General features: G+C 42.1%; 1 protein-coding gene across 1 annotated transcript in view; it reads left to right on the top strand.

Moving 5' to 3' along the window:
* Nucleotides 1-21,479, top strand: part of LOC135102151 (uncharacterized) — a 23,875-nt gene extending 2,396 nt beyond the window's left edge. The window contains exons 2-5 of the mRNA XM_064006936.1: nucleotides 4,490-4,611; nucleotides 16,335-16,450; nucleotides 16,830-17,856; nucleotides 21,123-21,479. Of these exons, the coding sequence (XP_063863006.1) occupies nucleotides 4,490-4,611; nucleotides 16,335-16,450; nucleotides 16,830-16,993 (402 nt within the window). The 3' untranslated portion in view covers nucleotides 16,994-17,856; nucleotides 21,123-21,479. The remainder of the gene's footprint in view (nucleotides 1-4,489; nucleotides 4,612-16,334; nucleotides 16,451-16,829; nucleotides 17,857-21,122) is intronic.
* Nucleotides 21,480-27,625: the final 6,146 nt, after the last annotated feature.

Genomic DNA, 27,625 nt, shown 5'->3' with positions numbered 1-27,625 from the left:
TTTTTCGTGTTTTTTGTTTTCATTTGTTTGTTTTCTTATTTTCTTTTTAACTTTGTGTATGTGAGTTTGTTTGTTTGTTTGTTTGTTTATGTGTTTGTGTCTTTTTTTGTCTGGCTGTTTGTCTGTTTCGGTCTTCATTTGTCCATTTTCTCTCTCTCTCTCTCTCTCTCTCTCTCTCTCTCTCTCTCTCTCTCTCTCTCTCTCTCTCTCTCTCTCTCTCTCTCTCTCTCTCTCTCTCTCTCCGTGTATCGTCTTTTATATGTCTTTTTCTATCGTTGTTTTCTTTACTCTCGCTGAATTGTTCGGGTTCACTTTCACGGAAGCGTCGATCATTTCTGAGCATGAAAGTTTTTTGCAGAAGTTTTATCACCGTAAGCTGTTGATGCATTACTCTTTTGGTTTGATTTATGATACCTAGAGAGAGAGAGAGAGAGAGAGAGAGAGAGAGAGAGAGAGAGAGAGAGAGAGAGAGAGAGAGAGAGAGAGAGAGAGAGAGAGAGAGAGAGAGAGAGAGAGAGAGAGAGAGAGAGAGAGAGAGAGAGTCTACCACATGAACATGGCGGCAGTATCGTCTTCCTTAATATTTTACTATGTTCTTATCGTTGATCGTTACCGAGGGATTTATATAATTTAGTGTTGTCAGAAGTGATCATTGTGCATAGGAGAAAGTATTGCGTGTGTGTGTGTGTGTGTGTGTGTGTGTGTGTGTGTGTGTGTGTGTGTGTGTGTGTGTGTGTGTGCGTAAGAAGTTCTCGTCCTGCTTATCTCCACACTCCCCTTCCCTTGTCCCTTCCTTCCCCCATACAAAGAGGCCGCCTTATAACCCTAATCTCACTAAAGCACCGGGAAAAAACGTCCCTTTCATCTCCATCAGGTGTTTAATTATGCAAAACATCTTAATGGGTGTTAACTTTTTGCATTTATTTTCTTCTTTAACACCCAGAGCTCTTAATTAAAACTTCTTCCATTGCAATCAGTCTGACTTGCTACACAATAGGCTTTCATTGCCGTTAATTATTACTATTGTTGCTGCTGAGTGCGCCCAATGTAGCTGCTTTATAAAGTTTAAGTTTCTATGCACTGGTATTGTACTTTTAAACAGACGTAGCTTATTTTGTAGGAAGGAAGGAAGGAAGGGAGGAAGGGAGGGAGGCGGGCTGGTGAAGCTCTGCGATATTGGAAGTGCCTTGATTACAATAAGAGGATAAAATTTTGTAAATAACGCGTAGAATCACATAAAACAAGAACATAGGGAAGCTGCAAGAAGCCATCAGACCTACACACGACAGTCCTAACATGGAAAAACATACCAACATACCTACCTGTTTCCACCAATCATCCTTATCCATGGACATGTAATCTTATTTTGAAAGCTTCCTCAGTACTAGTCATGAACAAATTTACAACTTGGTACAAGGAGGACATTTGGCACTGGTAGAAATATGTCCATAGGTTTGTTGTTGTGGTGGTTGTGTTGCCTCTGAGTTATTTCTTCAGCCACGTTGGGCGCCGTGTGGGGAGCTGACGGGGAGATAAGTACTGTAGCTGAGGGTGAATCAGAGACGCTTAAATCCAAGGTGCAGTTTAGAGTTTTGGGTGGAAACTGATGTGAAAGTGAGGCGGAGTGTTACCGGTGGAATGTTGTAAAGGTGTGAAAAGAAAACAACAGCCTCTCTCTCTCTCTCTCTCTCTCTCTCTCTCTCTCTCTCTCTCTCTCTCTCTCTCTCTCTCTCTCTCTCTCTCTCTCTCTCTCTCTCTCTCTCTCTCTCTCTCTCTCTCTCTCTCTCTCTCTCTCTCTCTCTCTCTCTCTCTCTCTCTCTCTCTCTCTCTCTCTCTCTCTCTCTCTCTCTCTCTCTCTCCAGAATTTTTTCCCCTTACCTCTCCACTCTCGTCTCCTTGGCCAGGATTCTGGTCCTTACTTCCTCCCTTTTCCTGCCCGCCGCTCCACAAGTATACCCTACATCTTTTATCAATGCCTTTTTCCTTCACTTTCCTCTGACCTCGCCTGTGGTCATACCCTTGAAAAATATACGTAAGGGTTTCGTCAGGTATGCAGAAGGAAGAGTTTGAAAATTCATAGAGGCCGGAGGAGGAGCACTCTGGGGCCCCAAAGAATGATCAAACAAGTTCTCGCTTCGTCGGCTGTCGGGAATTTGAAAGGACGGCGTCTTGTGTTGCCTCTTCTGTCCTTCTCTCTGTCCCATCCTGTCTGTCTCTGTCTGTATGTCTGTTCGTCTGTTCCGTGTGTCTTTTACCTTTCCTCGCCACGGACGTCGCTCGCTCCATGTTCTTGTGTGTTGCTTTTCTTTTTCTTTTTTTTTCAGTGCGTTCTTTTCAATATGTTCACTTCCTTTACTTCCTCTCCAGGTGTTTTTCTTTTTCCTCTTTTCCCTTTTCTTCTTTTTCTGTCCTGCGTCTCTGTCTTTCTCTCTCTCGGACAGTCTTTTGAGTATTCTCTCCATTTCTGTAAGTCTCTGACTGTCTCTGTCTCTGTCTGTCTGTCTGTCTGTCTCTGTATGTCTGCGTCTGTTTGTCTGTCTGTCTGTTTGTGGGTTTGTCTCTTCCTGTGTCTCTCTCTCTCTCTTTCTGTGTGTCTCTCTCTCTCTCTCTCTCTCTCTCTCTCTCTCTCTCTCTCTCTCTCTCTCTCTCTCTCTCTCTCTCTCTCTCTCTCTCTCTCTCTCTCTCTCTCTCTCTCTCTCTCTCTCTCTCTCTCTCTCTCTCTCTCTCTCTCTCTCTCTCTCTCTCTCTCTCTCTCTCTCTCTCTCTCTCTCTCTCTCTCTCTCTCTCTCTCTCTCTCTCTCTCTCTTTTTTTTTTTTTTTTTTTTTTTTTATTTATACAAATCTACATGATACGTGTTTACAGAGTTGCTGTACATATACTTTACATATTTCATACAACAATTTAGGCTAAAGAAGTCACTGTTAATGCCTTCTATCTGAAAGCCTCTCTCTGTTTGTCTGTTACAACCACACATTCACTGCAGTCTTGAACTGCTGCCTGGTCCAGCCCTCAACACTTGGCTGCACGGTAACAAACTCTCTCTCTCTCTCTCTCTCTCTCTCTCTCCCTCTCCCTCTCCCTCTCTCTCTCTCTCTCTCTCTCTCTCTCTCTCTCTCTCTCTCTCTCTCTCTCTCTCTCTCTCTCTCTCTCTCTCTCTCTCTCTCTCTCTCTCTCTCTCTCTCTCTCTCTCTCTCTCTCTCTCTCTCTCTCTCTCTCTCTCTCTCTCTCTCTCTCTCTCTCTCTCTCTCTCTCTCTCTCTCTCTCTCTCTCTCTCTCTCTCTCTCTCTCTCTCTCTCTCTCTCTCTCTCTCTCTCTCTCTCTCTCTCTCTCTCTCTCTCTCTCTCTCTCTCTCTCTCTCTCTCTCTCTCTCTCTCTCTCTCTCTCTCTCTCTCTCTCTCTCTCTCTCTCTCTCTCTCTCTCTCTCTCTCTCTCTCTCTCTCTCTCTCTCTCTCTCTCTCTCTCTCTCTCTCTCTCTCTCTCTCTCTCTCTCTCTCTCTCTCTCTCTCTCTCTCTCTCTCTCTCTCTCTCTCTCTCTCTCTCTCTCTCTCTCTCTCTCTCTCTCTCTCTCTCTCTCTCTCTCTCTCTCTCAGGTGCATCAGTTTGGAGGGGAATGGTCTGTCTTGCATTTGGATGAGAGTAGTTATCACAGGGAGGGCGACAGGGAGAGAGCTGGTGACTGGGTGGCGGTGGTGGTGGTGGTGGTGGTGGTGGTGGAAGGCCTATGGTAAAGAAGCCTATAATAGGGAAGGTGGGGGTAATGAGTGGGGGGATTGAGGGCTGGCGATGGTGATGATAACGGAGTGAGTATATGGAAATTTTCACTCATTTTTTTCCGCCGCGTGCGTTGTCACTGGTCTCTTCTCACAGCTCTCACTACTCTCACTGGCCCCACTGGTCTCCCTCCTGATTAACATAAAGAAATGAAGCCGCTACATCACCCACCACGGTGCTGGGCGTTCAGTTCACAGCTATTTAATTAACACAATTACAGGTTAATCTGAGATAGAGCACGCGATTATGATAACGCCTCGCAGTTTTGAGGTAAAACTCCTCTCATTTATTTGGACGCGGTACTTGACCAGCCGGCGGCGATCAGAATTAATTACAATAATGGGCTTAATGTAATTTCTAATCCGGAGTTTGGTTCTTGTTAGTCCGCGCTGAGAGCCAAAGTCCAGCCCGGCGTCCTGCCTGCACGGCGTGGTTTTTCCTTCATTGCAGCGCCACTTTAATTAGTTCATTGTAATTAATGCGAACGATTATTAAAAGATATACCAGTTTGCATATTTTAACCAGAATTCAATGGCCCCAGTGGTAATAATGATAATAATTTGGGCGTTTGAGATTACACCCAGGAGCTTCAGGGAGGGGGAGGAGAGGAGGGTGGGCGGGAAGGGGCGAATTAACATTTATTACTGCGAATGGGTTTATCAGGTGATCGCCGCTAATATCACCCTCGCATTTTTTTCTCCTGTAGGTACGTGGAAGGTGCGGCTGCCGTGTGGAGGGAGACAGAAGCTGGAGACACTTTCCCCTCTCTCCTTCTCTGTCTCTCCAACACACCTAAAATCTGGAGGCGCCGAGGCGGTGATTCTCCTCCTCGTCTGCAGGTATGTGGCAAGATTACACACCTGTCCCCGCATCTGTATTCCTGTTGAGTGCTCGCTCCTGCAGGGAAATGGGCGGAATTGGCTCTAAAGTACAAGTTTGGGGCGGAAATACAAGTATATATGCCGGGGCGAAGCAGCAAAAAAGGTAACGTAATGAGGCACTTTGATTATATTTTTTGTTGTAAGGGAGGAGGTCATTTCCACGCCCTCCCTGCCAGCCAATCACGGCGCGCGAGAAAAAAATCTACAAGGTTATTTCCCCTCTATTGCTTCCGTAAAAATGGTTTCTAATTGGAAGGAGTACCGAGCAGGGAGGCAAGGAAGGAGGGAAAAAAGAAGTAGTAGGAGGAGAGAAGAAGAAGGAGGAGGAGAAGAAAAGAAGGAAGAAACAGGAGCGCAGTGGATGTGAGTTACCAAGAAAAGAATAAATGAAGAAGTGGAAAAAAGTGACTTGGAAACAGAGGAAGGAGGGAAGGTGCACGGTGGCAGCGAGAACGGAGAGACAAAATTAGTGGGGAAGAGGAAACGAACGTCGAAAAAAAAACTAATGGAAAAAAAAGAAACATTTTATTACGAAGGTTACATGACGTGCAGTAAAATCTGGAAATGGGAAGCATAACTGGAGGTGTTTAATTTTATCACAGATGGATTTGTTATTTTTGGGACTTTGTGTCTCATAGAATTGCCAATCAGGTTTTAGTCTTCAGTACAAATAACAACATGACGCGGTGGTTCCTTCAGGTGACCACAGGCGATTTCACGGAGCAGAATTGCCACTAAAGGTATTTGGTCTACTCGATCCCTCCTCTTGGCTTCACTGGTGTCTCGGGAAATTTCATTCTTAATTTGCATCAGGCTATTTTGTAATTTGCATCAGGCTATTTTGTAAGGCTGGTGGAGTCACTGGAGGTGGAGGATTAGTGATGTGGTCAGAGATGTGAAAGAAATAGCTACTATAAGGGGAAAAAGAACAAAAAAGGAGAAGAAGGAGAAGGAGAAGAGAAGAAGGAAGAAGAAGAAGAAAAGAAGAAGAAGAGGAGGAGAAGGAGGAGGAGGAAGAGGAGGAATAACAACAGCAACAACAACAACAACAACAACAGACTACCACCACCGTCCCCACCAATACCACCACCACCACCACCGTCCCCACCAATACCACCACCACCACCACCACCACTCCCACTACCACCACCACCACCACCACAACAACAACAAAAACTACCACCGCTTCCGTTTTCTTCTTATCATCCAGTTTCGTCTCCCCTACCGACACTTTCCTCACATACCAACCATCGCCACATCTTTCTTCCCTCTCACCCTCCCCTCCCACCCTCCCACGATCCCTTCTATTTCCATCATCCCTACTCTATCGCCTCCGCCTCATCAGTTTACCTTTCATCCTCCATCTGAAGCTCAATGTCCGGCGATAAAGCACACCAAATCTGCCTTTCCTTCCATAACTTAAACTCTCCCCTCTTCTTTGTATTCTCTCTCTCTCTCTCTCTCTCTCTCTCTCTCTCTCTCTCTCTCTCTCTCTCTCTCTCTCTCTCTCTCTCTCTCTCTCTCATACATAGTCCTAGATATGAATGAGACAATTGAGTTTTCTTAATATTTGTAAGAGAAAGAAAGAGAGAATAACTGGAATAGGTGGCATTAAGAAACAATAAGAAAAAAAAGGGAACCTAACTAGATAAGTGCAATAGATAGACGAAAAACAAGAAAGTGAAAGCTTAAAAAGGGAAGGAGAGAAGAGGAAGGATGGCAGGGATAAGGGAAGGAAACATGAGAGGCGGTAAGAGTGAAGAGGAGCTGCAAGAGAGGCAAGAGTGAGATATTTGTGACTGCTTCTGGTGTGTCTTCGTGGTGTGAGTGCTGAGATGTATTGGGAGAGAGAGAGAGAGAGAGAGAGAGAGAGAGAGAGAGAGAGAGAGAGAGAGAGAGAGAGAGAGAGAGAGAGAGAGAGAGAGAGAGAGAGAGTGACTGACTGACTGTTCATTAGTTAAAATTAGCAGATATATGAAAATAAAAGCCAAGGATCCAATAGTTGGTGTACACAATGAGTAGCGCGATACAGGAATGGGAAGCTGGTGTGTGTGTGTGTGTGTGTGTGTGTGTGTGTGTGTGTGTGTGTGTGTTTCAATAGTTTGGTGTTCGTTGATTTATGTTTTCCTATGACTTGTGTCCTTTAGGAATCTGAATGCCAACTCAACTTTAGGAATAGAAATAGACTTTGGAATTGGTTTTATTTGGTCTGTTTTGGAATACCATGCCTTGATATCTTCTTGCAATCTTCAGCAGTCTGTAAAAAAGAAAAAAAAAATGTTATGAAACTGATGAACGAATGAATGAAAGACGCCAGTGGTTCACTCATAATATTACATAACTATGTCGATAACACCAACTGATAAATAAAACGAAATTGTCTCACAAGAACGACAGTGATGAAGGAAAGAAGAAAATGAATAGCACCATACCCAAAAAAATCACGTGTAGTTATCAAGACGATGGCAGTAATAAAGGAATGAAGAAAAATAGATAGTATATTACCAAAAAAAATAATCTGCCATACTAAAAAAATCACTTACAATTATGATGGCACGATGACGGAGGCACTGACGAAGGAGTGAAAGATAAAAAGCCACTGCCCTCGCAAACCCAAACCTCAAAGGGCTGTGCATCTCCAGGGCGCCGCTTCTGTTGAGAGATTTTTATACGGGTCGACTGTGAAAAAGTTTGCCAAGGTTCCCTCCAGGGGTCGAGAGTCAAAGGCGCCGCGAATCTGATGGAGTTCCGTTAGAGATTTTACTTGAATGAGAAAAAAAAAAAAAAGGTTATAGGAATGTTTAGAGAGGAATGGCGACATTTCAGCAAAGGAAATTAAATAAATAAATAAGTTCTAGTAGGTGATGTTAATTGTAATTGTGCTTAAATGCTGGTGAGGTGAGTTTCATCATTATCATCATCATTATCATCATATTTACAGAAAGACTCCGTGCTTTGTCGTTGGGTCATTATCATCTTTATCGTTATTATTATCATCATTACCATATTTATCTATCCGGTATTATCGTCATTACCGTCATCATCACCATCATCTCTGTTCCACGCATCCATTTCATTATCACTGTAATCTGCATACTAGTATTTCATTATACGAGGCATTACTTTTTTCATATACAGAACAGCTAATACTAAAGTGCGTCACAATATTTCCTTTTAACTATTGATTACACATAGTTCCATGAAATATGATGATTACAATAGTGTGGAAAACATTACTCTTATATCAACAACGTGATTATTGAGAGCGCAGGCGACACCCACACGCTGACAAACACGATTGGTTTTATAACAATAACACAGCTGTTTTCTCTCATGAATAATACGTCTTTTGACAGGCCATGGTTAAACAGATGGACCAGAGCGCAAATGACACGGGAATTAATAGTACACAAGATAAGATAAGACCTCACATACCCCAGCTTCGCTAGGGAATGAGGCAAAATATTCACCAGCACTCAAAAGCAAAATTACACTTAAGCTCTGTGATGGCGTACGGACTGCCCGAATTATTAATCTACATTACGAGTATTACTTTCATTACCTTATGTAAATTGGTGTCCAGTGTGCAGAGTTTGATAATACAATTCACGCAGGCCAGACGGCTCTTAATGTCCTTCAAATCTCTCTCTCTCTCTCTCTCTCTCTCTCTCTCTCTCTCTCTCTCTCTCTCTCTCTCTCTCTCTCTCTCTCTCTCTCTCTCTCTTTCTCTTTCTCTTCTCTCTCTCTCTCTCTCTCTCTCTCTCCTCTCTCTCTCTCTCTCTCTCTCTCTCTCTCTCTCTCTCTCTCTCTCTCTCTCTCTCTCTCTCTCTCTCTCTCATTAGTAATTATTAAATGAGGTATGTACACAGGACGAAGCGTGCAGTGACAGACTATAACATTGTTGAAGTAATGCATGATTGTTTCAGCGGTACAGTCACGCCAAACTCTGGAACTCTCTACTTACTGCTGTTTTTTTTTTCTCTCTTTCTTATAATTTTAATTATTTTGAGAGCAGCAGCAAAACACTAAATTCACAAATCTTTTAGAGAGTCTTTCTTTGAATAACATTGCGAACAGTGATTGAACAGGGTTTTTTTTTTTTTCACACGTAAAATAAGTGCTTGTACTTTCTCGGCCTTTTACAAACTAGAAATATAATGGTTTGTGTTAATACTACCATTCCACTAAGCGCAATGCCCCGCTTAGTCTCAGAGGACGAAAAACAGAGAGAGTTTATTCATAATTTAGTTACACACTCGCGCAGCGGATCATGCTCCGGAAGTTTGACGGGACTAGACTCAACTTGCCCGAGGAACACGCTGCTCACGGCGGGATCTAATGAGATGCCTTAACACAATGAAAGAGCGTGAGAATATCTTTTTATGAACAAGTTGGATCTGACTTTCTGGAAAAAAAGTGTTTGCTTGAAACTTGGATAGAGTTATTAGATTCTGCAGGATGTTGCCGTCACCAGGAGGTTTCGTGGTGCCAGCCTGCCTCGCCCTGCAGGTCCTGAATGGTGCTGCGCGAGACGTGGCTCCAGATTCCTGTAAGAATTTTTAATATAAGAAGGGATTCTGGTCTAGGCTAACCGAAAAGGCTATTGAAAGGCCCACTGAATTTCCCAGTCCTAAAAGAGTGTAGTGAAAAGGGTTATCCAAAATCAAGTGGCTTGAAATCTCCCTCTTGTAACAGTTCAAATCAGTGACAGAAGGAAATACAGAAGCAGGCAGGGAGTTCCAGAGTTCATTAGTAAAAGGGATGAAAAACAGAATGGTGGTGTGATGGTGTGACATTTGGCTCTTTGTCTGTAACGTACAAGCCTGCCTATGCTTGTCTCACCTCTTGTTTAATTGTGCATGCTGACCACTGCTGTACGTCTTCCCGCTCAGGCGTGGGCTAACCTCTCGCAAACGAGTTCCTCTGTAGACAGACTTCAGTATACTTTTGGTTGTTAACAGAGTGTTTCTTTGCCCACCACCACACCAGTATCATATAGGACAACTGATGATGAGGTTTTCTGGTGTGCTTTTTTGTCCTTGAATCCTATGTTTTATATTTCTTTTATTGCATGAAGGATATTGGCCACAGCAGGTGGGAGATGGTCATAAGCGTGGCGCCCACTCCTCAACTCCCGGCACTCGATGAGCTTGTAATTAATTAACACGGAGGAAGGCGGTGGCGGATTGAGGCCACGGATTGCCTTCCTTTGTGGCGACTTCGCTCTCGAGTGATGAAATAAAACTTTCCTTGGGAATAAAAGAAAAACCTTCTTTGACTCAGGATTAATACTTCCAGGCCCGGTATTGACTTGGCGTTGGTTAATTTACTAAATGAGGAGAGCGTGGCGTTGGCTCTTCCCACGTCCCTTACTGCAGCAGGAAAGTTTTGCTGCAGTCCTGCTGGTGGTATATATATATATATATATATATATATATATATATATATATATATATATATATATATATATATATATATATATATATATATATATATATATATATATATATATATATATATATATATATATATATATATATATATATATATATATATATATATATATATATATATATATTTTTTTTTTTTTTTTTTTTTTTTGAGAAAATGTTGCCACATGACTGTTCTTTGCTTCTGATGGCAATTCTGGAATTGACTGTGATGGTAAGTCAAATGCACCAGTGTTGGTATGAGTTGTGAGTGGGCTGAATTGCTTCTGGTTTTGTCAAACTTTACTTGTTTACATATTTCATTATATGCTCTGAGTCAGTGATTTTAAATAAGTTTGTAAATATACCCAACTTTCTTCCAGTCACTGAAAATTAAAATATGAAAAAAAAATCCCTAAAATTTGGTAAAAAGTTTTGATGCATGCAAGATATAGAGTGTTTAATGGTGCCTGATTACTGGGAAGAAAAGAATGAAGGCTGCCGGCAAGTCCAGCGTTGTCTTTGTCACCCTTAGGTGGTTGGGACGGTGGTGGCAGATGCACTGTGGCAAGACACCTCGGGATGTGGTGAGCCCCTGAAGGCTGCTGCATCACTTCATCCTGCACAAGACAAGTGTACACTCCCTCCCTGCTGCAGGGACCTGCTCAGGTGGGAGGGACAACAATCTCATGGTGGTGTGTTGGTGTTTTTCTCTCTGCTGTTGCAGTCTGGGGTTTTCTTCACTACCAAGTGATAACTTCATCCTCTCCTGAGTACTTGAGAGGTGGACGCTGTGAGGGGTGTGGTGGGGGCTGGGATGAGGTGTGGGTGCCAGAGTGGTCACCTGCTGGTCTCTCTTCCACTATCTTGCCCTTGCCTTGAGAAGAGACTCCTTCTTAAATAAGCCACTTCATATTACTGTGGTAGGAGAAAAGTCCCCACAATGACCAGAGCAGCGAGGAGAGTGGTGGTGGTGGTGGTGATTGGTGGTGCAGCCCCTCCTCCCACTGACCTCCCCAGGAGTGGTGGTCTGTGTTCAGCCCTGTATGCTCATTAACGGCCTGCATAATTAACCAGTGTTCATTTACCTTTATCTTTTCACTCATCTTCACCAATGCCTCATATAATTTTGTGTTGCCCTCATAACTGCTTGCTTTCTCCACTCCCACACACACCACAGTGACCCACCATACTTCACCACGCTTCTGTAATGTTCTCTGTCGTAATGTCTTCTGTTGCGTCCTCATTTCTTTTCAGTCTCTTTCTCCACTTCACATGAACGTCTGCCATTCTTCATTTTCATTATTAGTCCAACTCCTCCCTTCTTTTCACCAGTATATTCTTTGTCTCCCTGTTCCTATCCAGTCACCCTCCTGCCACTCTCTATCACTGAGCCAGCCTGTTTCTGCCACTCTATCACGTCATACTCCTTTCCCTCCTCGATTACCTTGTTATTCATCATTTTCCTTCGCTCCATTCCCTTGTGTTAAGGAAGGCACATATCATCCTTGTTCCGCTCTCCTCACGCTTTGCCCCATTTCCTGTTTTTCTCAATTTTGTGCCCACTCGATAATATTCCAACCGGTCCACACTCTTCCACCAGCCGTTGCACTGCTAATCTTACAGTTTCTTCAGCATTTGCCATTTGTTGTTGTTCTTATGAGGTTATGAAAATTACTTGATCGTGACCCCTTAAAAAAAAATGTCTCGACTGACCTCTTACAAAACTTTATCTTCAAGATGTGATCTGGAATGAAAGTCTCTCTCTCTCTCTCTCTCTCTCTCTCTCTCTCTCTCTCTCTCTCTCTCTCTCTCTCTCTCTCTCTCTCTCTCTCTCTCTCTCTCTCTGTACATAATTATCATCTTCGCCATAAAATACGTCTGCTACAAGTTACATCAAGGAGACAGTGCAAGGTGAAGAGCACATGAACTGGTTAAGGGCGGAGAGAATAAGTTACGACAACAATTGACAGCAAAGGACATCGCGACAATAAAAAAAAAAAAAAAAGTGGGGGAGGGGAATTACTTGTTAAGGAGAAGACTGGAAGACTGGGGAGAGAGAGAGAGAGAGAGAGAGAGAGAGAGAGAGAGAGAGAGAGAGAGAGAGAGAGAGAGAGAGAGAGAGAGAGAGAGGTGCGTTAAACGAGGAGATAGTAGGAGAAACAGTAGATTAGTAGTAATAAAAGGAGGAGCAAGGGATATGATGAAAGAAAATGGGATGAAGAAACGTAAGAGAGGAAGAAAAGGAGGGGGAAGGGACGTGATGGAAGAAGGTGGGAGGAGGAAACGTAAAAGAGAAGAGGATGGGAGAGCAGAGAGGAGGAAGAATGTCGAAGGGGAAAGAGAAAAATAGTTGTTTGTCGTTAATTAACAGGAGGAGAAGGTGGAGGTGGAGGTGGAGGAAGAACAGGAGGAAGGGATGTGGTATAGGAAAAATGAATTAAGAAAAGAAAAATATTTGACATTAATAAAAAGAAGTGATGGGAGAAGAGGAGGAGGAGCGGAGAGGTAATACAATAAACTTAGGAGGAGGAGGGGTGGGTAATAGTTTGACAGTATTAATCTCTGTAGCAGGAGGGGGAGGAGGAGGAAGGGGAGGAATAGAGGCAAAAAAAAACAAAAAAAACAGAAGAACATAACAAATAAGGGAAGCTGCAAGGAGCCATCAGGCCTACACTAGGCAGGCAGTCCCTGTATGAAATATACCCAATTGTTTCCACCTATCATCTCCATCCATAAATCCGTCTAATCTTGTCTTAAAGCTCCCCAATGTCTTAGCATTATTAACTTGATTACTGAGTCCGTTCCACTCATCTACCATTCAGTTTAAGAACCAATTTCTTCCTATCTCTTTTTTAAACCTAAATTTCTCAAGCTTGAACCCTTCAGAAAAAAAATAGGAAAAGATAGGTATTTTTAAATAATATAATAGTAAAAGTAGAAAGAGGAGGAGAGGGAAGGACAAGTATATAGGAGGAGGGAGGGATGGGGGAGTAGGAGAGAGGGGCGTGGGGTAGGGAAGAGGAAAAGAGAAGCAGTAATAATAATCTGAATAGCAGGAGGAGAGAGACAGAGGGGTAGAGGGAAAGAAAAAAAAAAACGGAAGAAAAAGAGTAGTAGTTTAATGGATGAGGAGGAGGAGCGGAGCAAGGAGACAGAGAGACAAGTATGTTGGAGGAGGAGGAGGGGAAGGGGGGAGGGGATGGAGGAAAAGACCAGTAGTAGTGTACCAATAATAATCCGAGTAGGAGGTGGTAGTGGAGGGGGTGGAGGGCAAGGAGGAGAGGGAGAGGTGAACTGTGGGGGAGGGGTGGGTACTGGGTAGGTCCATCATTCACATCTGAGCAAGGGAAGGCGGTGGACGAGGACCAGCAGGCGGAGGTAAGACTACGAAGATTACGTTTGTTCTTCCTGTCTCTCTCTTTGTCTCTCTCTGTCTGTCTGAATGTTTCTATTTTTGTCCTTGAGTGTGTCTGTCTCTCGTCTGTCTGTGCCTGTCTGGCTGTGCATGTGATGGTGAAGTTAGTGGCTTTACATAGCATTTAAACTAACACTGGTGATTTAGGATGTGGTGGTGGTTGTGATGACTGCGTGGTTGTGTCGGTAAAGGTGAGTGGTGGCGGTGGTGACAGTGGTGGTGAAGGTAGTATGTATGTGTGTGTGGTGGTTTCAGTGATGGTGGGTAGTGTGGTGAAGGCGTGTGTGGTGTGCGTGGTGGTGATGGTGTGTGTGTGTGTGTGTGTGTGTGTGCGTGCGTGCGCGTGTGTGTGTGTGTGCTATCTAGATGTGTTGTAACAGCCCTGGTTAAAGTTGTGTTCAATGTGTTGGAGTTTGTAATGGTAGTTTCAATAACGAAAATTCGGCACCTTTATCAAGCTCTAGGAAAAATTAATGGCGTTTATACGAGTAGCGACAGTTTATCAAGCGTTCTGTTCTTAAGACAGGGTGTGCAGTGGAAGTTATCAGGGTTTTCAGTGGTGTGTTTTACATGTGCGTTTATCAAGCGTGCTACACATTTTGACAGGTTGGAGTGGAATTTGCGAATTAGTGGTTGTTTAACAAGCAGTCTAGATCTTTAACAGGCTGTACAGGGGAAGTATATAAGGGTTTTCAGTGGTGTTATTTTGAGTAATGGTAGTTTAACGAGCATTTTGTACCCACTTGACTGATTGTAGTGGAATTTGCGAGTTAGTGGTAGTTTAAGGGGTAATCTGCACCTGTAACATGGTGTACAGTATGTTATTAGCTTCATTGCAATATAAGTATTGATGTATCCTTTAAGTGCTATAATGTTAGGTATTGGGGTTTTCAATAACTTTTTTTATGAGAATAGTGATGGTTATAATAAGCATCCGTAGTGGAAGTTATTAAGGTTTTAATGTTTTCAAATGTTGTCCCGTATCGTAGTGGTAATTTTAAAGTCTTTGTACCTTTGAGATGCTGTAATGGTGACTATTGGGTTTTTCAGTTGTCCTTACAAGAGTCGATAGCTATAACAAGGGTTGTCATGAATTTTTTTTGGATTCTTAATAGTGTTCACAACTGGAGAGCTAGTCTTAACAAGCAGTCTGCTTATTTTGAAAGGCCGAAATATAGGTTAGTAGGATTTTCGTTTATTTATTTATTTTTTTATTACTGCAGATAGTTCAAGACATCCATAATTTGAACTTTTTTTTTTTTTAAGGTTTTGTTAGATAACGCAAACTGATTATTTTCCTTTGTTCCTTAAAACCTTTTCTTTCGAGCGATCCAGTGACTCTCGTTCTCCATTTCTCTCTGTCTCGTGCTTGTGTAAGTGCTCTTGGTTATTAAACTTTCCCACCTCCATTTCCTTTACAGTTCTCCATCTCGCAGTGTTTACACACGACTGCCCCACAGTACTCGCTCATCCCTTCTGTCTTTCCCATTCCCTCCATTTCTTCACCCAACTTTACATTTTTAGATCAATATTTACCTTCCTCAAGTCAACTTTTCTTTTATTTCCTTATCTCCATTATCCGTTCCTCCTTTTAATTTACTACCATTCTCTCTCTCTCTCTCTCTCTCTCTCTCTCTCTCTCTCTCTCTCTCTCTCTCTCTCTCTCTCTCTCCTGTTTATTTTTTAAAGGATGTTTTCTGGACTGTAGTGATCGTTCAATGTGTATCCTAAATAGTCCCCTTGGCCTGAATATTGTTGCGATATTACAGGCGTAGGATTCCCGTCTTCTTTTGCCCTCTTTTTCTCCTCTCAATGTTCTCCCTTCATTCTCACCATTATTCGTCCATATCCCCAGCTGTACGAAAAATAAGACTTTCCCCAGTTACTAGTACCATATTCCCTCATCTCCATCATCACTACTACTGCTACTACTAAATACTATTACTGTCACTATTACTAGTATTTATTACATTCGTATACCTACTACAACATGTCTATTATTATATCTACTATTACTATTATATATCTATTACTGCTGCATCACCTTTTGAACAGATAACACTCCCACCTCTGATCTCACCCCACTTCCACCACCGCCACCACCAGTGTGTTGGGTGTTAAGGGCTTAAGGCGGCTGCATGAGCGAGGCGCCGTCAGGCAGGCTTGTGATGGCTGTTACTCTTGCCAGTCTCGGTCAAATTTCGCTCCTTGTAGCGCAATTCCCGCTGACGTTTTACAAAACTACTGTTTCATTATCTTGCATGTAAAAAAAAAAAAAAAAAAAAATTGGGAGTGTTTTAAGAGCAACTAAAATTCTGTTCTCGCAATAGGATTTTTTTTTTTTTTTTTTTTTCTAATTTCAAAACCGCCGATCATTGTTCTCTGCAAGAAGTTTGAGTGTTCTGAAAGCCCTGTTATAATTCTCCTCGCTGGTGTGGATAGTTGTGTTGATTTCTTTTCCTTTGGCCCGTATTCCAGAGTGAGGGGTTGGCATCGTGTACGAGTCTCCTCCAGTGATTTTGTTCCTTGCATTTTCGTGTGATTTCTGCCCTTTGCAATTCTATCCCTTCATCTCAGTATTTCTCTTGATCATTTCCCTCAACTGGTATTCTCCATTTTCTAATCGATCCCTGATCTAATCTTACTATCCAAACCATTTTTTTTTTTTTTCCCTTACCACTTCCATAATGCAGTCCACTCCTGCCCTCCTTTTCACTTTAGCCCCATTATTCACATCAACATTGTCCTCTTCTTTCCAGTATCCTCTCATCTGTTTAGTGCCCATGTTTTTCTTCCATATATTACTGGTCTAAAACCATTCTCTTCCCTCACAGCACACCACCACCACCACCACCACCGCCACCAGTGCGCACCACCAGCACAGTCTGGAGGATAGGAGGAAATGTTGCTCCAGATACCAAGCTTGAAAATCCAAGGCAAATAGACTTGTGTAAGTTAATATAGGTAAAGTTAGACAAGATATTGAGGTAATGATAATGACAGGCTGGTGGCACATTAGTTTCATAAGTTAATGGTAATGGCAGGCTGGAGGCACATTACTTCATAAGTTAACATAACATACTCAGATAAATTCAATGGGAAGATCTTGTGCTTTCATGTTTTTTTACTTCCTGAATATTTTACATACCCATTTTTCTATATTCCCACCACATGTCTTTCAGTAATTTAAGATTTTGACAAAGGAACATTTGTTAAGGAGAGTTATAAGGTCAAATATAAAGATGATCACGTCTTCACTTGAGTTTTATTGCATTTCATCCACTTAAAAGGTTTTAAATTTGTCAATCATCAATGTCAATCCTTTACAGGGATGTCTGGTGTTGCATTGTTAGAATCTGGAGGTGTGGATCCTCACTCCTTGATCAAGCAGCAGCAGTGGCAGCAGTCATTGCTGCCCAGAGGAGGAAGCATCAGGATGCATCTGAGAGTGTTCATTGGTTGCCGGAGGCGATATGTCACTGATTCAATGTAACACGCAAGGCAGCCAATCACAGGAAGGCTTTGTGTTATCACCAAGAATGCAATGAAACATTGTTTATAAACTGTTATGTGCCCACAGCCACCAATCATCATAGTATTCCAGGGAGTAAAAAATAATGGTTAATGATTTCCATAAAAACAAGAACCATATTGATTCAAAACAGGCCAAAAAATACGAGAAATAAATAGTTTCATCCACATTAGAAAACTGGTGAGACTAAAAATTTGCCCACTAGCATATTTGCTTATTATTTTATCTTGACCAAACTGTAAATTGCATATGGAATTTAGTTAACTAATGTTTTGGAAATTGCTTTAAGTAATATGACCAAATTCCCTAAATGACTTTGTTGCATAATGGGAGATAAAAAATTTTCTTTCTGCTCACCCTTTGGGACCCAAACTTCTAGAAAAAAGAAAATTATTTTAAATATGTTCTTCACTGTTGAGGTTAAATAAATGTTCTACATTGTTGAGGAAGAGTTAGGTTAGGGTAGGTTGTTAGCTTGGTTAGCTAGGTTGGACTGATGGTAGCAATGCTTAAAACCCCTCCAAAGTTTGCTGTTGTGTACATGTTGTAATTTAATGTTGGTGCTGTGTAAAATTTATCCAGATAGTTGATAACCATAACTAAGAAACTGCTAAGCACTGAATTATAGATAGCAGTGTGTACAGTAAGTACCTGTGGCAGTCAGGTCTGAGATGGTGACCACTGCAGTGCTTAAAATCTTCAAGATGAGTACTTATGCATTCAAGTATTACAACAGGTGAAGGACCTCCAGAGGACACCACCTACACTGTTGTCCTGCGGATGCTGTCACTAACAGCTTTTGCAGAACTGCCAGTCCCTGACAGGTAAGTAAAGAACAAAAAAAAAAAAAAAAAAAAAAAAAAAAAAAAAAAAAAAAAAAATTACGTTTTGGAAATTACTACCATTCTTAACTTAAAGTACAGTAGTGTAAATGTCACAACAACCAAATTTGGTAAAGCACCAGCTTTCATGGGGCCAGCAGGGCAACCACTCAGATTCCTGAGTTTAGATATCTGCACACATGAATAATTATTAACCCAACACAACTATGTAACAGACATAAACATGAATAAATTGATATATATATATATATATATATATATATATATATATATATATATATATATATATATATATATATATATATATATATATATATATATATATATATATATATATCTTTTCTTCATTAACTTGTGTAACATTTGTGGTCCTGGATCTAATTTTTGATCAGTAGAATACCACCTCTCCTCTACTAAACCTCATCATCTTTTCCTCACTGAAACACAGGTGTCTGAGGCAACTGACAGTAACCCATTTTCTGTTCCCTCCAACTTTCCGTCTCCATATTCAGTCCAAAGTTGAATGTTGTGTCTATGTGCGCAACGACTTAACCTGCTCTCGTGCCCCATGCTCTTGAATCTTCTGAGTTTTCCACCATCTGGCTATGACTACAGAGTCACTCTCTAAATTTATCTGTACTGTATACCTCTCACCTAACTCCTCTGACTATAAGAAATTTTTTGACCACTTAATTTCCATAGTGGAGCACATTCTGTCTCTCTTCCCTTTTGCAGAGATCTCCATTCTTGGAGACTTCAATATTCATCACCAGCTTTAGCTTTCCTCTCCCTTCACTGACCATCCTGGTGAACTAGCCTTCAACTTTGCTATCCTCCACAACCTAGAGCAATTGGTACAACACCCTACTTGTGTTCCTTACCATCTTGGAGATACACCCAACATTCTTGACCTTTTCCTGACCTCTAATCCTTCTGCTTATGCTGTCACCCTTTCTTCTCCGTTGGGCTCCTCCGATCACAATCTCATATCTGTATCTTGTCCTATCGCACCAATCCCTCCTCAGGATCCCCATAAGTGGAGGTTCCTCTGGCATTTTGTCTCGGCTAGTTGGGGGACCTGAGGAGGTATTTTGTTGATTTTCCTTGGAATGACCACTGCTTCCTTGTCAGAGACCCGTGTCTGTGTGTTGATTGCATAACAGAGGTGATAGTGTCTGGCATGGAAGCATACGTTCCTCACTGTTTTTCTCGACCTAAATCTTCCAAACCTTGGTTTAACACAGCTTGTTCTTGTGCAATACATGATAGAGAGGTGGCCCACAAAAAATTACTCGAGCCTTCCATCACCAGAATCTCGTGTGCTATGTATTTCTGCTAAAAACCATGCCAAGTGTATTCTCTGACTAGCCAAAAACTTCTTCATTGATAGAAAGTGTCGGTCTTTCAAGATCTAACTCCCCTCATGACTTCTCACATCTAGTCAAAGATATCTCCAATAACTTTTCTTTTTTCCCTCCTTTATTTCAGCCAGATGGCACTACTATCACATCCATCTCTAAAGCTGAACTCTTTGCTCAGACCTTTGTTAAAAAGACTACCGTAGGCCTTGTTCCTTCCTCTCTTCCACCCTCTGACTACTTCATGCCTTCGCTGGCATAAATCCTCAGAAGGCTTATGGACCTTATACGAGTCCCTCCTATTGTTCTCTGAAACTGCACCTCTGTGCTTGCTCTTGTTTAGTCAAACTCTTTCAACTGTCTGTCAACATCTATGTCTGTCAACATCTACCTTTCCTTCTTGTTGGAAGTTTGCCTACATTCCTAAAAAATTCCTAAGAAGGGTGACCGCTCTAATCCCTCAAACTACCATCCTATTGCTTTAATTTCCTGCCTATCTAAAGTTTTTTTTTAATCTATCCTCAACAGGAAGATTCTTAAACATCTATCACTTCACAACCTTCTATCTGATTACCAGTATGGGTTCTGTCAAGGCTGCTATACTGGTGATACTTTGGCTTTCCTTACTGAGTCTTGGTCATCCTCTTTTAGAGATTTTGGTGAAACTTTTGCTGTTGCCTTGGACATATCAAAAGCTTTTGATAGAGTCTGGCACAAAGCTTTGATTTCCAAACTACCCTCCTATGGCTTCTATCCTTCTCTCTGTAACTTCATCTCAAGTTTCCTTTCTGACCGTTCTATTGCTACTGTGGTAGGCAGTCATTGTTCTTCTAAATCTATTAGTAATGGTGTTCCTCAAGGTTCTGTCCTGTCACTCACTCTCTTCCTATTATTCATCTATAATCTTCTAAACCAAACTTCTTGTCCTATCCACTCCAAAGCTGATGATACCACCTTGCACTTTTCCATGTCTCTAGATGTTCAATCCTTCAGTTCACACAGGGAAGCCACAGAATGCCTGACTTCTAATCTCTCTAAAATTTCTGATTGGGGCAGAACAAACTTGGTATTGTTCAGTACCTCAAAAACTTAATTCCTCCATCTATCAACTTAACACAACCTTCCAGACAAGTATCCCCTCTTCTTCAGTGACACTCAACTGTCCCTCTTTTCTACATTGAACATCCTGTCTTTTACTTACAATCTAAACTGAAAACTTCACATCTCATCTCTAGCTAAAACAGCTATGAAGTTAGGTGTTCTGAGACATCACTAGTTTTCTCATCCTTCCAGCTGCTAACTCTGTACTGGGGCCTTATCCATCCATGTATGGAGTATGCTTCACATGACTAGGGTGGTTCCACTCATACTGCTTTTCCAGACAGGGTGGAATCAAAAGCTTTTCGTCTCATCAACTCCTCTCCTCTAACTGACTGTCTTCAGCCTCTTTTCTCATCGCCGCAGTGTTACATCTCAAGCTGTCTTCTACCACTATTTTCATGCTAACTGCTTTTCTGATCTTGCCAACTGCATGCCTTCCACTCCTCCCATGGCCTCACTGCACAAAACTTTCTTTTCTCTCTCTCCTATTCTGTCCACCTCTCTAATGCAGGAGTTAACCAGTATTCTCAATCATTCATCACTTTCTCTGGTAAAATCTGGAACTCCCTGCCTGCTTCTGTATTTCCACCTTCCTGTGACTTGAATTCCTTCAAGAGGGGAGGTTTCAACATGCCTGTGCTTCAACTTTTGACTACTGCTTCGGACCTTGTTCAGGGATTGGCATCTCAGTGTTTTTTTTTTTTTTTTTTCCTTGGTGTCCCTCCTACATTAAAGAAAAAAAAAAAAAAAAGCAGCCCTCCCTGTATTTCTTTTTTTCCCTCTTTCCAGGAGAGTCTGGCTTTCTGTGAGGACCACAGCCATCCACCCACCAGCAGTGGTGTTAGTCATCCAGCCCTCAACTGCTGGTGTTGCTGGGGCCTCTGGATTCATTGTTGCTGTGGGTGCAGCATGTGAAGTTTTAGCAGTGGACATCAGTTTTTGAAGTCATCCATCTTACAGATGACATCACCCAGTGGTGAATAACTGTTGCCACTCATTCATGTTAACATGTATTCAATTTTGTTCTCCAGTGCATACCTATGAACATTGTATGTACATTTAGCATATGAGCCATACTTTTGAATGGTCTGTATTACAGTTGATTAATATGGTAATTAAATGCCTTACTTGTGCAGTACATTATTAGTGGACAATTTGTTTAACCCTCATTTGTATGCTGTTACTTCAGCTGCCCAGCAAAACTGCAGCAGAAGGCTACTTTGGCTTATTTTTTGAGGAATACATCTCTCAGGTATTTAAAATACTGATTCCAAAAGTGTGTCTTGACACCACCTTGGGTATAGTGGAAAGGTCCAAGGAGCAAATGAGGAAAAAGGACACAGCAGGATAGCAAGACATGTAACTTGACACACCGTCAATCATCACCGTCTGCTATGTGTAGTGCTACTTCATTTCAAATACTAAAAGATGAAGCAAAACCTGCCATTTAGTACTGCTAATTAACAGCTTCTATAAATATTTCCTATGTTTTTCTGTATTGGAGGAAGAGACACTGAATAGTGGGTAAAATAGTAGTAATTCAGTCTTTGAAACGTGTGAAATGTGGTAAACACGATCCCGTAGGAGTGCCTCAATGTAAACACAGTTTTCAAGTGGTTTGGTGGCAAGGCTGGCTCTGTCAACAATCCCCAAGGCCATCACTGCTGCACACCTGTATCTTCCCAGCAGAAAGATATCTAAGTGTTATGGTCACCTTCATTTCAGAGGTAAGTGGGTTGCTCCTTTCTGTGTCATTCTACAAGGCTTCTCTTACTAGATCGGTGACAAAGAGAATACCTGCATGATCTACATGGTATCTTTTGATGAGTTCTGTGTCATAAGTTCATACAATATATCCTATCTGGGTAAATAATTCCTGAGCTGGAGTTGTTGTGGGTGGCCATCTTGGCAGCAGGAGCATCTGTCATAAGCTGCTAAGACAGGGTGGACTCAGTCTTACCATCCCATGTGGATTTAAGACCTGGCTATGGCATATTTCATAGCTAAGACTTGCTACGACTGCTTCATAACTCCTAGAATAGACTACAAGAAGAGATGTGAGGCAAGGACTGTACACATGACTTTTTTTTAAGGGTCACTGGCCAAGGGAAACAAGAGGAAAAAAGATCCCACTAAGGGGCCAGTCCTGAAAGAGATGTCAAGAGAATCATCAAAAACTGAAGGATAACTGTCTTAAAACCTCCTGCTTGAAAGAGTTGAAGTCACAGGAAGAAGGAAATACAGAAGGCAGGGAGTTCTAAAGTTTACCAGAGAAGAGGATGAATGATTGAGAATACTGGTTAATTCTTGAATTAGAGAGATGGACAGAATAAGGATGAAAGAAAGAAGAAAGTCTTGTGCTGCAAGGCTGCAGGAGGAGGGGAGGCATGCAGTTAGCAAGATCAGAACAGCATGAAAACAGCAGTAAAAGATGGCAAGAGATGCAACATTGTGGTGATGAAAAAAAGGCTGAACACAGTCAGTAAGAGGAGAGGAGCTGATAACACAAAAAGCTTTTGATTCCACCCTGTCTAAAATAGTGGTATGAATGGAACCTACATACATAGACGAATAAAGGCCCAAGACAGAGTTAGTAGCTGGGGGGTGGGAAAAACTGGCAGAGATGTCTCAGAACGGCTAAATTCATAGAAGCTGTTCTAGCTAGAGATGAGATGTGAAGTTTCCAGTTTAGATTATAAGTAAAGGATAGACCAGGGATGTTCAGTGTAGAAGGGGGGACAGTTGAGTGTCACTGAAGTAGAAGGGGGGGGACAGTTGAGTGTCATTGAAGAAGAGGAGATAATTGTCTGGAAGGCTGTGTTGAGTTGACAGATGGAGAAATTGAGTTTTTAAGGCATTGAACAATACCAGTTTGCTCTGCCTCAATCAGAAATTTTAGAAAAATCAGAAGTCAGATGGTCTCTAGCTTCCCAGTGTGAACTATTTACTTCCTGAAGGGTTGGATGTCTATGAAAAGATGTGCAAAAGTGCAGGGTGGTATCATTAGCTTAGGAATGGATAGGACAAGAAGTTTTGGGTGACAGGATAGAACCGTGAGGAATACCACTGTTAATAGATTTAGAACAACAGTGACCCTCTACCACAGCAGCAATAGAACGGTCAGAAAAGAAACCTGGGATGAAATTACAGAGGATAGAAGCCGTAGGAAGGTAGTTTGGAAATCAAAGCTTTGTGCCAGACTCTATCAAAAGCTTTTGATATGTCTAAGGCAACAGCAAGAGTTTCACCAAAATTTTTAAAAGAGGATGACCAAGATTCAGTAAGGAAAGGGAGATCACCAGTAGAGCGGCCTTGACGGAACCTATACTGGCGATCAGATAGAAGGTTATGAAGTGACAGATGTTTAAGAATCTTCCTGTTGAGGACAGATTAAAAAGCTTTAGATAGGCAGGAAATTAAAGCAATAGAATGGTAGTTTGAGGGATTAGAATGGTCACCCTTTTTAGGAACAGGCTGAATGTAAGCAAACTTCCAGCAAGAAGAAAAGGTAGATATTGATAGACAGAGCTGAAAGACTTTGACTAGGCAAGGTGCAAACATGGAGGTACAGTTTTGAAGAACAAAAATAAAGACCCCATCAGGTCCATAAGCCTTCCAAGGGTTTAGGCCAGTGAGGGCATGGAGAATATCACTGTGAAGGATTTTAATAAGTAGTATGAAGTAATCAGAGGGTGGAGGAGAGGGAGGAACAAGGCCTGAATCATCCAAGGTAGAGTTTTTGGCAAAGGTTTGAGCAAATAGCTTTAGAAATAGATGAGATGGCAGTGATGCCATCAGGTTGAAATAAAGGAGGGAAAGATGAAGAAGCAAAGTTATTAGAGATGTTTTTTGGCTAGATGCAAGAAATCATGAAGGGAGCTAGATCTTTAAAGATTTAGATTTTTGGAGAACAGAGTTGGCATGGTTCTGGGCAGAAATATAAAGTGCATGAGATTCTGGTGATGGAAGGCTCAAGTACCTTTTGTGGGCCACCTCTCTATCATGTATAGCACAAGAACAAGCTGTGTTGAACCAAGGTTTGGAAGGTTTAGGTCAAGAAAAATAGTGAGGAATCTACACTTCCATGCCAGACACTATCACCTCTGTTATGCGCTCAGCACACAGAGATGGTAATACCTCCTCAGCTCCCTCTGATTATCAGAGGCAAAATGCCAGAGCCACCTTCACTTAGGGGGATCCTGAGTAGGGAGTGGAGTGACAGGACAAGATACAGATATGAGATTGTGATCAGAGGAGCCCAATGGAGAAAATAAGGTGACAGCATGAGGATCAGAGGTTAGGTAAAGGTCAAGAATGTTGGGCATATCTCCAAGATGGTCAGGAATAAAAGTAGGGTGTTGCACAGATTGCTCTTGGTCGTGGAGGATATCAAAGTTAATTAAAGGCTAGTTTGCCAGGATGGTCAGTGAAGGGAGAGGAAAGCCAAAGCTGGTGGTGAAGACTGAAGTCTCCGAGAATGCTGGTCTCTGCAAAAGGGAAGAGAGCCAGAATGTGCTCCACTTTGGAAGTTAACCAACCAACAACACAATGGGACAAAACTCCAGCCTCAGCAGCATCTTGCACCACCACAACACAACACTCACGGAGAATCACTTATTACTTGTATGAGGCAAGTGTGGACACAACAACAGCAACTCGTGTAAGCAAGCTTGACAAGAACACCATAGTGCACCTCCCTGCATGAAGCTGAGGGGTGTATGCACAGTTGGAAGCCTCAACCTTCATCACCCAGTAGCTGCCACCTCCCTGTGAAGCACCAACAGCCTGATGCAGAACTCAGGACACCAGTTCACACACTCAGCCACAGATCAAAGCATTAAGCCAACTGTGGCTCTGTATTCTCAAACACTTTGGTGTTGTATCTTAATAACACTTAACTGGATGAAGTAGAAGTTATTAGGTTTTCATGATTATAATGATACTTTAAAAAAGGATTTTCCACTAGTGATAAAAATATCCAGGGGGAACCTGACTCTGTAAACCTCTGTAAACCTCATCTCTGTAAACCTTGGAGATTGTTGCAGTGAAAGCCCACAGTGTTTAAGAGTAGTGTTACCAAGCAGGGAAGCCTCAAGTCCAAGCAACAATCAGGTCCTGAAGAATACAGCCTCAGTGTTGTGGTCAGCAGTGGCAGAGGAGTGAGGGTGGTGATGGGAGGCTTCTACCACTACTGGAAGTGTCAAAGAGCTGTCTTGCTGGCATCCTGAACAATCTTCTCCAGCTCCAGGTCAGCCATCAGCTGCTCCAGAGGCTCCACTCCTGCTGTATGGGGGAAGCAATAATGTAGGTTACCTGGCAGGGGACTATCATGTGACACTGCTTCACTAAGTCTGTAATAATAGTTTTGCCAGCTGAGGAAACAAGAACATGGTAACACGGCCACTGACCGACGCTGTCACTGGTCTGTGCATTGCCTGTCTTGTTTTGAAAAGTGTGGCTAAACTTACATATTTCTACTGAAGCCCTTACTTGACTATAATGTTTCTGAATATACAACTTACAATAATCATGTATTCTACATTATCTAATAGTTTTTGGTAGAGATAAAGCAACTTTTGCTGGGGATTCTAACCTGAACAGCATTGAATGCTTAAATCTAATGTACCTCCTGCCAAGTCAATGGAATGTAAAATATTTATGTATTTTTAATCCTTTTTTTGCATATGGTGGTGGGAGAGCTCCACTGCTCCTGTGGGGGAATGCATGCCATCACACTGCAGCAGCATTTCAGCCAGCCTGTCCTGGCCACACAATGACTACACAGGTCAGTAAACAGGCCAGACAGTGGTGGCTTCAATAAGTGTTTGGGAATAATACAGTTATCATTTTGTCATGTTTTAATCTTACCACAGTCAGTGTGCTTGGGTGGTGCAGAGCAACAGTTTCTTAGTGGCTGCAGCATAAGTGACACTTTCCATAGCGATCTTGTATGGGAGTGTCATATTGCACATTCAGTAAACATAGGAGATAAGCTGTAGTCACCAAGTGTTTCCACATCCCTGCCACTACTTAGTGAACTACCCACAGCAAACCCATGACCACAGAGAGAGGGGTGACTCACAGTAGCAGCACTGAGTGGTGACAAGACCCATACTCATCAGTCTGATATCACACACTGTGCCAAGGGTAGTACATACCAGGCTAAGTGACACACTACGTGGCACTGCTTGTACTGCCAGGTGACAGCTGGTCTGGGTGACGGTGCAACACAGGGACCAGTGCCAGTCCACTTCCCACTGCATTATGAGTGTTCTTGTTATTTTTCATGTTTTAGAATTCATATATGATCTTTATGCAAATGGAGAGAAGAGAGAAAAAACTGCTTAACACAGGCAAAATCACAAGGGTAAGAGTTGCAATCAAAACAATACAGGAATACAAATGGCAAGTGCCAAAATAATGTTTGGTGCTTCATGACAGAATTATAAAAGTTTGCTCAGTGGCAGCCTGGTGACTGTTGAGAGCAGTGTCATGCATCCAGCAACTCACTCAAAGTTGAGACCATCCACCAGAACCACTGACCAACACTCATCTCTCAATTACAGATAAAGCATTTTGAAAAGCATCATCTCATTTCTTCCAATAATTTGAACAGATGTGCACTGATATGATTACATTATCTTTGCAATGGATGGCAGAAAAGAATTAACTGAAGGGCACACTGGAGTACTGTGACTTTACACAAGACAGACTGCAGTGGAGGGAACAGCAAGGATTACAGGTGTTAGGAGATGTGTGCAGAAGTGGCTGGGGACACTAACACAAGAAGAGGCCAGCGTGAGGGCACAAGGCATCAGGATGCATACTAAATGTTATGAAACATTGAGAGGATACCCATCCTCAAATAACAGCAGGAGGACTGTGAGAACAAAACACCCACACACACGTGTCTACCAGAGTGGCCCACCGCTGCCTACACATCCCTCCCTCACTTTCACAGATGCCATTCTCCCAAAAAATCCCTCACTACCTGTACACATCAAAAGCTTTGGTACACCTGCCAAGAAATAATTACAATGGGTATGACAAGCTGGCAACAAGTGTCTTGGAGCACTGTGTCTGTGTCCTGTAGTCATGGTAAACATGTGTGCCATGGACAAGGAATGATTCCTTTAGTTAATTATGGTGTAGGAAATTCAGTGTTTTCAACTAGAAAAAAAAAAAGTCAAAACAATCATTTAGAGTTTTTGCATGACTTGTTCCTTGGGCCATTTGAAATGTGTACTGTCACACACACCAAAAAAATCACAACTGCCTGCTGGACTCATAAG

The sequence above is a fragment of the Scylla paramamosain genome, chromosome 7 (assembly GCF_035594125.1).
Source record: "Scylla paramamosain isolate STU-SP2022 chromosome 7, ASM3559412v1, whole genome shotgun sequence".
Lineage (NCBI taxonomy): Eukaryota > Metazoa > Arthropoda > Malacostraca > Decapoda > Portunidae > Scylla > Scylla paramamosain.
Note: the sequence above shows the minus strand (reverse complement) of the source record. Positions and strands in the feature narration are given on the sequence as shown.